At 47.2% G+C, this 11094-nt stretch overlaps 1 protein-coding gene across 1 annotated transcript; it reads right to left on the bottom strand.

The window, feature by feature from the left end:
• Positions 1–3522: 3522 nt before the first annotated feature.
• Positions 3523–5505, bottom strand: LOC121445498 (tyrosine-protein phosphatase non-receptor type 11-like). Its single transcript, XM_041647636.1, has one exon. The coding sequence runs from the start codon at positions 5503–5505 to the stop codon at positions 3523–3525; it is 1983 nt and encodes a 660-aa protein (XP_041503570.1).
• Between the last annotated feature and the right edge of the window lie 5589 nt (positions 5506–11094).

Genomic DNA, 11094 nt, shown 5'->3' with positions numbered 1-11094 from the left:
TTATTTTTTTCTGCTGTGTAGTACTCCAGGCTTGGGTACACTCGGACCCGCTGGGCATCAGAGGGACGTTTTGAAGCCATGTACACTCACACCACCCCTCGGCCAGAGATACTAAGTATCTCTGGACTTACCTTGCATTCTGTATGCAAAGAACACCCTCCTCCAGTCTCTATTCTAAGTGGTACTCCCTTCCTCCTGGCAGGTGGGGCCCTTAAAAACTCGCCTTTGAGTAGATGCAGGACAAGCCCCTTGAAGGTGCTGCTCTGGAGGTCAGATCTGCATAGAAAGCTGCAGTCCCTATGGTGGACAGGTGCCAGCGGCACAGGGACACATATAGAATTTCCACCGGGAAACCTGGTGAGCCTCCCAGTGTGGATCTTGGGAAACAAACTCAGATCTCCTGGAAGAGCAGCAAGAGCTCCTCAGACCCAATTTGTTTTGTTTTGTTTTGTTTGTGAAATAGGATTTCTGTGCAGTGCTGGGTGTCCCAGAACTCGCTCTGTAGACCGGGCTGGCCTCAAACTCAGAGATTCACCTGCCTCTGCCTCCCATGTGCTTTAAAAGGGGTGCACCAGCAACTGCCCTGTTTCTTGTTTTTCTTAACTACACTTTCTGTGTGTGTGGAGGGGGTAGGAGCATGTAGGGGTCAAAGACAACTTGAGGGAGTTGCTTCTTTCCTTACACGATAAGGGTCATGAGAATTGTACTCAGTAACACATTGTTGACAGTGATCGTTTCGTGGTGTTGGGGTTTAGTCCTGAGGATAGAGCCCAGGCCCTCACATATGCTAAGCCATCATAAGCAGATGTTTGTTTTCTGATGGCAGGGATAGATCTTGGGCCCTCACAATGCCAAGTGAGCACCTTGCCACTGAGTGGTCCCAGCTTGGCAGTCTTGTTTGTAACCTCTGACAGGTTTGTTTACTATCTAGTTTTATTAACATAGCCATGTCCTGAGGGTGACAGAGTCTTTGTGGAGACCCCCACTGTTAGACATAGTCCAAGATGTCTTGGCACTCAACTTTGTCATCCCTGCTGTTGAAGTCCCAGGACCTCACATTCCTGTCTTTGACTGAACCTATTTTCTAGCCAGCATGGCAGCACACATGTCATCCCAGCAATTGAGGGGCAGAAGCTTCTCCTGAACAGTGTGAAGTCAGCCTGTGCAACACAGTCAGTTGCTACCTCCATGTCCAGCTACAGCCACAAGCCAAGCATGCAGACATCCCTAGTCCTGGGAGGAAAGCCACATGGTACACCAGAAACCCAGTGAGACCCAGGCTGCTCCAATGGGGCAGCTGTGACTGAAGAGGAAAGGCTAGGAAGGCAGCAGCTGCTGCTGGTTTGTAGTGAGGAACAGGGCCCAGGAATGCTCAGAGGCACTGAGGTCTAGGGGCAGAAAGACCCAGCAGCAGGCCAGTCTGTCTCAGCCTGAATTGACCATTTAAGGAGGAAGGAGCCCTGAGTTTTGAGCCCAAGCTGCTTGTGGCCCCATGACCTGGGCTGCTGTGGGCTGCTGGGTTCAGGAGAAGGGCCATGTTGGGGTCCTGCTGTGATCAGAGGGTGCAGCAGAGCATCTGAAGGGCAGACAAGGAGCAAAGGAGAACAGACAAAGGTGGCAGAGATCTTTTAGTGCTTATATGAAGCAGAGCTGGGAAGTGAGGTACAGGTGAAGGGGAGCAGCAGGCCATGTCTGTAGAGCTGGGGCAATCCAAGCGGAGAGGTCCCAGAACCCGGGGACCATGCTGGGGTTAAGCATAATGGGGCCGGAGGGTCTCCCAGAGGAGGGGGTTCTGTTCTTCCCAGGACAGTCTCCATCAGAGACTGAAGTGCTGGGCCTAGGAGGTGAGAAAAGGGGACAAGGGAGGGACTGTAGAGTGGTGGGAAAAGAGGGGCCATGGGTGGGGCTGTGACGTAGTTAGGTCTTGCTGGTCTATGCTGGGACAGGCTAGACAGTTACAGAAATGAATATTTTTTCTTCTGCTGATTTAAAAAATAAGAAGGTGGGGAAAGCAAGATCTCAGCAGTCAACCAGACAAACTTTACTAGGGGTATACTGACTAGTTTTATGTCAACTTGACAGAAACTAGAATCATCACAGAGAAAGCAAGCCAGTATGCAGCACTCCTCTATGGCCTCTGCATCAGCTCCTGCTTTCCTGATGGCTCTGGTCCCACTGCTGCTCCACTCTCATGCTTCCCGCTGTGCAGCTTTGGAACACGTGTCATTTTGTGAGACCAAAACCAATTATTTTCTGGGACAAGTGGCTGATAGTTTCCATATTGGTACCTGGCCTTGTAAGTGCCTCTACTTGCCTCTGTCCTCCTGACTTATCCTTGACAAGCCAGTCTGGGGCTACAGTACCTTAGCCCAGGGTAGACATGAATTTACTAACAGTCACCAGGTGGTGGTGGCGCATGCCTTTAATCCCAGCACTCGGGAGGCAGAGGCAGGCGGATCTCTGTGAGTTCGAGACCAGCCTGGTCTACAAGAGCTAGTTCCAGGACAGGAACCAAAAGCTACGGAGAAACCCTGTCTCGAAAATCCCCCCCAAAAAAAGAAAAAAAAAGAATTTACTAACACCACATGAGCCTGACAGTAGACAACTGTTAACATGCTATGACAATTAAACAGAATTGACAAGACATTGCTGCATGTTGGGTCACATGAGCCCTTATCAGTCCTAAAGGGTCATAAACAAATGACCCAATGGCCAGAGGAGGAATTGGAGCATCCCCCATTTCCCTTAGGCTCTGAGATTAGAAGCATGTCTACTAGATCTTCTTGAATCCCCAGACTGTCCAGACACCAGATACAAGATAAAACCAGAAACCTATCAATTGGTAAAAACAGTAAAAATAAAGTTTACCAGAGACCAGAGACTGGGGTGCCCCCCCCCCAGAACCAAGTTTGTGCTTCCCTGTATGGGTCACCAAAATGTTAGGTCCACGGGGGGGTTGTACAAAAAAACCACCGAAGTCTAGTAAACCAGAAGCAAACTTTATTCCAGGAAAAAATAAAAATGAAAAAATAAGTAAATAAATCTCCCTGAGAGCACAGCCAGAGATGGACTTGTAAGACTGTGGCAAAAACTGGTATCTGAACTCCTCCTTATAGTAAGAAGCAACAAGAATTAGGCAATAACAAAGGAATTTTTACAATTTTGAGATGAAACTTAGATAATTGCTTTTCTTTACAATGTCCATTAACAGGGTTTCTTGAGTTAAACTAGTGTTTGTATTCAGCCCACTGTCTCTCTCTGGTACTCGTGGATAGTGTTTACCAAAGCTCTGCATTTCCCTGATACTGCCACTTTCACATAACAGGGAAAGCTATGGGACAATGTAAAACCCATATGTCAAAAGCCACGTACATCCCATCATTTAAAAGTTAACTCAGCTCACATCAATTATGCTGGTCATGAGTGGCCAGGGGATTATCTTAGGGCTAACTCAATTTGTAGATGAATGATTTCTCCTGCAAATGGAAAATATAACTGCCAAAACAGAATAGCACCTAACATCTACCTCGACTGTTTATACACATTTTCCATGGTCTTAAGCTTGACAACCACAGCATCAATCTTGGACATGATGCTGCCTATGGAGTGCTCCACACAGTCAACACGTCTTGCCAGTGCCTGGAACTCTTCATAGAAAACCCTGTTGGAGATACTGTCCCTCCTCTGGAAGCTATTATCATCCTTCTTAGAGTCATCCAGGGTTCTTGGGAAACTTCTGATGCTCGTGGGACATGGTAATGATCTATGTTCCAAGCCCAGAACCTCCCTCACTTCTGCACTGAATGGTGTTTGAGTGCATTGTGGCATGAAGTTCTGGTCACTGGTTGTCTGTTTCACCAGGAAATTCTTACTGTTGATATATTTGTGTCCTTTCCTTTTGCTTTTATGTTCCTCCTTGATCCTGCGCTGCAGCCTCTGGATGTAATGCTGGACAGCCATGTAGATGAACCGGTACTGTGCCTCTTTCTGGACCATTCCTGGCCTCTGGGACCGCACCATCTGAATGGTTTTAGAAACATCGATGTCATGGTCAACACCTTTCTCTCTAATGATGTCAATAAGGATATCAATCACAATGAATGTTCCCGTCCTGCCAATTCCAGTATTGCAGTGAACTACAACAGGGCCTGCATCCATGATGCTCTCCTGCTTGTGGTGGACCTCCTCCAGGAAGTCCAGCACACCTCCAGGGTCACTGGGCACACCATGGTCGGGCCATGTCTGAAAGTGGTAATGCCAGACAGTTCTCTCTGTATTTCCTTGTCCAACCTTGGAGAGCTTGAGTTCTCTTAAGGTGTAGTTAGGAGCAGCACTTTCTTTGATGTTCCTAACACGTATGACCCCATAGTCTTTGAGTGCATACTCATCAGGCCAGTACTTGACACATTTGCTCTTCCCTCTCTCCACCTCCTTTGTGGTCATGCTGATGACTCGAGAGTTCTCCTGGAACACCATCCTCCAGAAATCATTCACCGTGTTCTGCAGGCAGCCTTGAGTGGCAATGTAGCTCTTTTTGGGTTTTGAATTGTGGCACTTGGCTTCAAATTCAGGCATGATGATGTTCGCATTGATGTAATCAGAAACGGGCTCATTGGGATCGCCATCATGCAGGACAACCCTAGTGTGATCGAATGGCAGGATGTTTTTGTATCTATTTTTGTTTTTATTTTCTTGTCTCCGACCTTCTTTTTGGCTATAGAGAAATTTGTATTCCTGTTTCTGTAGTGTCTCAAATTCTTCCCAAAAGCCCTGTTTGGCCATACCTGTGGTCTCAGCTACCTTGCTTAGCTCTCGAACCCTGCTTTCAATTTCAGCAGCATTAATACGAGTTGTGTTGAGAGGCTGCTTGAGCTGCAGGACTATGCCAAGTGTCGCAACAATAGGGTTCTTCTTGTAATGCTCCACCAGGTCTCTCAAAGAGTCAAAATACTCTCCTCCACCAACATCATATTTCAGTTCCTGACATCGGATCATAACGTGGCTCACTTTGGACTTGCCATCATTGCTCTTCCATTTGTCATCACCTGTGACGACAGAGAGAACAAAGTCTCCAGGGTATCTCTGGCTCCCTCGGACAAGAAAGCTGCCATGCTTACCCTTCTCCATTAGCAGTTTCTCTGCTTCTTTTCCAGACAAGGGACCATGGAACCACCTTTCACAGGTTGGGTCTGCACAATTCAGTGGATACTTGAGCTCAACAACATCTCCGCTCTTTTCTTTTAGCTGCTCGTGATGTTCCATGTAGTACTGGAGTAGTTCAGCCAAGGTAGCAAACTTCTTCCCACCATAGAGGTCATAGTAGTCCCCAGTGTTCTGAACCTTGATGTGATAGACAGCTCCATTTCTTCTAACAGACACAGTAAAATCTCCAGGGTTACTCTCACTAGGCCTTGTCAAAAAGCTGCCATCAACTCCTCTGGTTAGAAGGAGATTCTCAGCCTCCACACCACTGATGTTGGGGTGAAACCCTCTCTGAGATGCCATGTTCCCCTTGGCTCCTGCTCCACATAGACCTGCTGCTTGCTCAGGCTCCTTGGGACACTGTCACATGTGTGTTGGGGGGCTAAGCAAAGACCCACTGAGGAGTCAACACATGTGCAGGGCAGGTAGAACTGGCCCACTCTACATGCAAAATCCCCCACCAGACCTGGATCCTGGATACTGGCTGTGCCCCACTAGGGTCACTCTGCTTCAGTCCTGGGCTTTGGCTCCTGCTCTGGTCTCACCACCATGTCCACCTTAGGCAGACTGCCAGCGCAGAGGTGGGAGCTAGAACTATGGGTGAGGTTTGTTTGTCCATCAGCACAACTGGTATCCCAAGGGGCAGGGCTCAAGCCGCGCTCTAACAGTCATCCCCAAAAGCAGATCAGTCTCTTTGTCCCTGTCCTTCTCTACATAAGCTATGTAACAGTCTTAGAGCTTTAAACAGAGTTTGTAGACCTCACCATAGCAAGTTATAAAACATCTGTGACCTTGAGAAGTTGCTGCCCATACAACAACCATAGACATATATAATTTGGGCATATCAAAAACATTTACACTGTAGCCAACACACAAGGCCAATGACAGAAATATTATTTATAAATGCACATATATTTACAATGACATCTCTGGTTATATTAACAAAACATACAACCCATACATAAAAATGCAACAAGAATATGAAAGCCTTTGCTCTATATTTACAGCTTTACTCTTGAGCCACTCACCACACTGTCACTTTATTTTTATCTGAGCACTCACTTTTAATTTGTGGTGTCCAATACTTTACTCCTGTTCTCAAACCCCAGCAACATCCAGCGCTATTCGTCTTGGGCCAGCCGACTCGTCCATATGTTCCTGAAAAGTCGAATGTGGATTGAGGAAAGAAACGGACAAAAGACTGAAGACAGAGTCAGGAGATCATTCCAATGAAAACTGAATCTGCCTCAAGTTTATTTTTTTCATAGCCCTTTTATACCCCAAGCCAAAGGGGTAGGCAAAAGACTGTTTGTTTTTTAATCATTATATAAAGAACAAACAAGACATTACTTTCTTAATATTCAGAACATCTAACAGCAATGCCCTAGGTCAAACATCTTGCTATTTGGAGCAAAACATCCATTAGCAACACCTTAGACAAAACATCCTGTTATTTGGGCAACATATAGAACAACTTTACCTGAGGCCAAACATCCTGTTGTTTGACCTTGAAGGAGCAAAAATATGCTCGAACTCTGACCTTTTGTCAAGATGGAGCAGAGCCATTTCAAGGGCCCCCACATACCCTGCCATTGGGGACACATGATTCTGGGAGGGTGACTTTTTGAGTTTCAGACACTGTGGGGGACTCAGTATGCCCACTCCAGCATTCAAGACCCCTGGAATGGTAAATGGACCCAGCACCCAGGCCCCCAACGGCTCAGGGTTTAGGGACCTAAGGTTGTAAGTCTGCCCAGATATAGCTTCATTTCAAATTCACCCCTTCAAGGAACAGTCACTCACCATGGCCTTGCCTGGTACTCTTCCCATTATCCTAGACACTGGTGGTCTGGGTGCCCTCTATCCCAGCATCAGTGGACACAATAGTAGCCAGAACATGCTGCCTTCATTAGACTTCATTCTGAGCTGCAGCCTGGGACTTCCTGCCCTGTCAATGCCACCCCGGCTTCCAGAACTTTGACAAAGAGAAGGCTATACCTTGAGGAGATAAGCCTACAGCAGAGATCCAACACCCACAGATCCACTAGGGTCAGCTTGCTCACCCTGGAGTGTATGGGAGGTTCCTGTGTGTGCTTGGGAGGTCTGAGTATCCTACCCAGGTCTTTCTGTCTCTCCAAGATGCCTCACAACACTGGGGACAACAATGGAGAAGAGGATCCTGGGCTTCAGCTCTACTCCTACCCCTAGCACCTCCCAGCCCAGGAAACATCTGTGAACCAAGAGGCCATCTCCTGCTGCCTAGTCAAAAAAAAAAAAAAAAAAAACCCTGTTTGGACAAGGGTCCAGCCCTCCACATCACCCTGCCATGGGGCTCTTAGCCCTTTCTGAAGCTACCCACTACTTCTCTGTGACTGGTAGATTTTTGTTATTGTTGTTGTTTCATATGAAACACCTGATAGTCTAATAAAGAGCTGAATGGCCAATACCAAGACAGAAGCAAGATCAGTCAGGGCCTTCAGGTAGAAAGTACAAAAGGAGAAAGGAGAACAAGCCAGCCACCCAGCTACACAACAAGCCATGGGGAAAGAAGCAATGAAAGGTATATAGAAATAGATAAAGAGAAAAGCCCAGCGGCAAAAGGTTATCGGGGTAACATAAGATTTTTAAAAAATGACTAGACACAAGCCAAACTAAACCTGGGCATTCATAACTAAGAATAATCCTCCTCTGGGTCTAATTTATTTAGAAGCTGCTCCACCCCAAAAAAAGCCAAAGAAGTAAAATATCCCACAGCAGGGGATCCTTGGAGCACTGGTCACGGGCCTGCAAAACTCGAAGTGTGACTTCTGAGTGAGGTGGCCAGGAGGCAGAAGGCCTGTGAGCTGCCTTGGAATCCTAGACACTAGAGCGTTTTCACAGGCACTGCTCAGTGAAGACCCACTGTTCAGAAGAGGTAGTGCCTGTCACCAAAGCACTTGGAGACTGAGGAAGGAGGACTACAATTCCTAGAACAGTCAGGGCTATGTAGTGATATACAATCCACAAAAAAATGGTAGGGAGAGCCAAGCAGTGGAGGCACATGCCTTTAATCCCAGCACTTGGGAGGCAGAGACAGGTGGATCTTTGTAAATTCAAGGCGAGTCTGGTCTAAAAGAACTAGTTACAGAACAACCAGGGCTGTTAAACAGAGAAACCTGTCTTGAACCCCCTCAAAAAAAAAAAAAGAAAAAAAAATGGTGGAGAGAGGGTTCCTATGGAGAAGAAACTGTGCAAGCATAGAAATCTGAGTTCAAGTCCCCAGCACCTAAGTATAAAAGCTGAGCATGACAGGGCACATCTGTAAACCCCAGCTGGCAAGTGGAGACAGGACGGTCCTTGGGGCTCCCTGTTCAGTGTGTATAGCCCATCAATGTGCTCCAGATTCAGAGAGGGATTCTGTCTCAAAAGTAAGGTAGAGCGTGCTAGAGGAAGACATAACATAGACCTCTCCTCCACATGCACACACAGAAAGCTTTCTGGAAAGAGGTGTGGAGAAGACCAAAAAAAGAGGAAGAAACAGAGGTTCAGAAAGGCAAGTATACATACACATCTGAGGGGATATAGCTCAGGGCCACATCACATGCTAAACACCCTAGGTTACATAGTCAGCAATGTAAAAAAAAAAATTCTACCTTCAAGGGCCCTTCATCACTCTGTCCTTGTGTGGCAGGGCTAGCCTCAGAGTGTGTACTGGATTCTGGCAACAGTAGAATCCAGAACTGGTAGCCAAAATTTGGAAACATAATTCCAATTTGAGATGGATGATGAGATTAACATGGCTATTTCCTGCTTCTCAAGCCCTAATCTAGCCGGATGTGTGTCAGCAGGTCCTCAGGGTTAGTCCCTTCATGGGGAAAAGAAACCAAGGCCTGGAATGAGCAGCCCAGGGTATGTGAGAGAAACAGACTTCATGGGGACAGCCAGGGCCTGGAGGTTTGGTAATTATGTGTCAAAACTGTGAGCCATTTACACTCAATCAAGGCTTCCCTGTCTGGAGTTGAGGCCAGAGCCACATACACAGGAAGATGTCTGGACCTCAATGCTTGTGTCTGGGGTGGGAGTTGAGGAGGAGTGGATGGAGAGGAGAGGTGCCCATCAACAGTGTCTCTATGGGAATAGCTTTGTGACGTGGAAGGGAAGGAGCGGGGATACCTATGAGTATCACCATGCCAACTCAGGTACAGGATGGTCCCAGGTTCCAGCCCTAATCAAGGAAGGACATTCAGGCACATCTACCGCATAGATGAACACATTAATGCCTTCATGTTGAGTGAGCTAAGCCCATCACAGAGACTGTGGGATTTCTTATGTATGAGATACTGGAGACACCAAGGTCATTGGTGAAGACAAACAGTAGGACAGTTGTAGCAAGTCTTTTTACATACACCAGCTCCCAAACAATGACACTGAGACTTATTATTATGAAAGCTTAGCCTTATCTTAGGCTTATCCCACTAGCTCTTATAACTTAACCCATTTAATTTAATCTACACTCTGTCGTGTGCTGCAGCCAGTGAAGCCTGGATGCCAAGACTGGCAGGGGGTGCCGGGATTGAGACATGGAGGCTTTTTTTCAGGTGGAAGAACAGCAACCCTTATTTTGCCCAGCAACCTTTATTCCTCTACTCTGACCCACCGGCCAGAAAGAACACAAAGATCCTTGTCAACTACAGACTACAAGGAAGTTCTGCTGTCAGTCAGGGGGAGTGAGGGCAGCTGGATCACAATAACTCCCCCCATTTTATTTTATAATACCTGGGGAATAGCCCTCTAATAGTCCCTGTTGTAGGTGGCATCCAGCCCCTAAAGTATTGCCCATCCGTGGCTACCCAGACACAGCCCTAAACCAAGTATCCCCAGGACTGACAGCACCAATAAGCCAGACCAGTGCTGCAACCATCTAGCACTAACTGGGTGATAAAATTAACAGAACTCTCTCATATGATGTTTGAGTTTGAGTTCCATAGCAGTAGCAGAAGCCTGCAATACAGTGCCAGGAGTAATGCACACAACATGATTAACTGTTGAGAAGTCTAAAGATAGTCCACCTGCTCCTGAACCAGAGCCACTTGTCATTTGGAATGTCCAAGGCATTGCTGACTCTTTCAGCCAGCTGGTTCACAGTCTAAAGAGCAATTATGGCAGCAGTATCTGCAGTGGCTGAGACAGCAATATTCCAAGGTATATTGCTTCTGCCAGTCGTCTATGGTCCAGCACTTGTTGCCATGGTTGCTGATACTCCTGACACTGCTGCAGCATCCCCCAGGCCGGGCACTGACTGGGTCATGGCAACACGCCTTTCACCACGGCCAGCTATCAGAGCTCTGCTCCAGCTGCCTTCTGGCCCCAGACGTGCTCTCTCTGGATCCAAACTGCTGCATGGAGGGGAGCAGAACCACCGAAGGGGCCCCACTTTAACAATCTTTTAGGGAATTTGGGCATCTCTGAGGATGAAAAAACACATACTCCTTTTAACCTGACTTGGCTTGTTCTAGTCTGGAACATTTAAACCCCCTCCCATAATAAACCAGGGGCTAACTTGAGCTATTGTTTGTAGAAAATCTTTGGCTGTCTTCATTGTTACTTCCGTGCCTTGTTGCTTTAAGAGTTTCAGTTGCTTTTTGAGGCCTTCAGTTCACCCTCCCGCCTCTTCTTTATACTTGCTAGTCTTTTGGAGGATGTCCCTCAGAGTATCTCTGGGGATGAAGAAAAAAACACCTTACCTTCCCCAATACACTCCTTGATTTAGCTGGTGGATGGAACAATCCCGTTCACAAATCCCCACTTTCCAGATCTCCGTGGAGCCTCCACTTTGCTGCAGCCAGTGCAGCCTGGATGCCAAGCCTGGCAGGGGGTGCCAGGATTGAGACAAGGAGGCTTCTTTTCAGGTGG

The sequence above is a fragment of the Microtus oregoni genome, unplaced genomic scaffold (genome assembly GCF_018167655.1).
Source record: "Microtus oregoni isolate MIOR12 unplaced genomic scaffold, Mior012 000199F_ref0000230, whole genome shotgun sequence".
Lineage (NCBI taxonomy): Eukaryota > Metazoa > Chordata > Mammalia > Rodentia > Cricetidae > Microtus > Microtus oregoni.
The sequence above is the reverse complement of the archived record's forward strand: the minus strand, read 5'-3'. Positions and strand labels throughout refer to the sequence as shown.

Bases quoted from the DNA above. Each gene is read 5' to 3' on its own strand.
- LOC121445498 (XM_041647636.1), bottom strand. From the start codon at position 5,505: ATGGCATCTCAGAGAGGGTTTCACCCCAACATCAGTGGTGTGGAGGCT.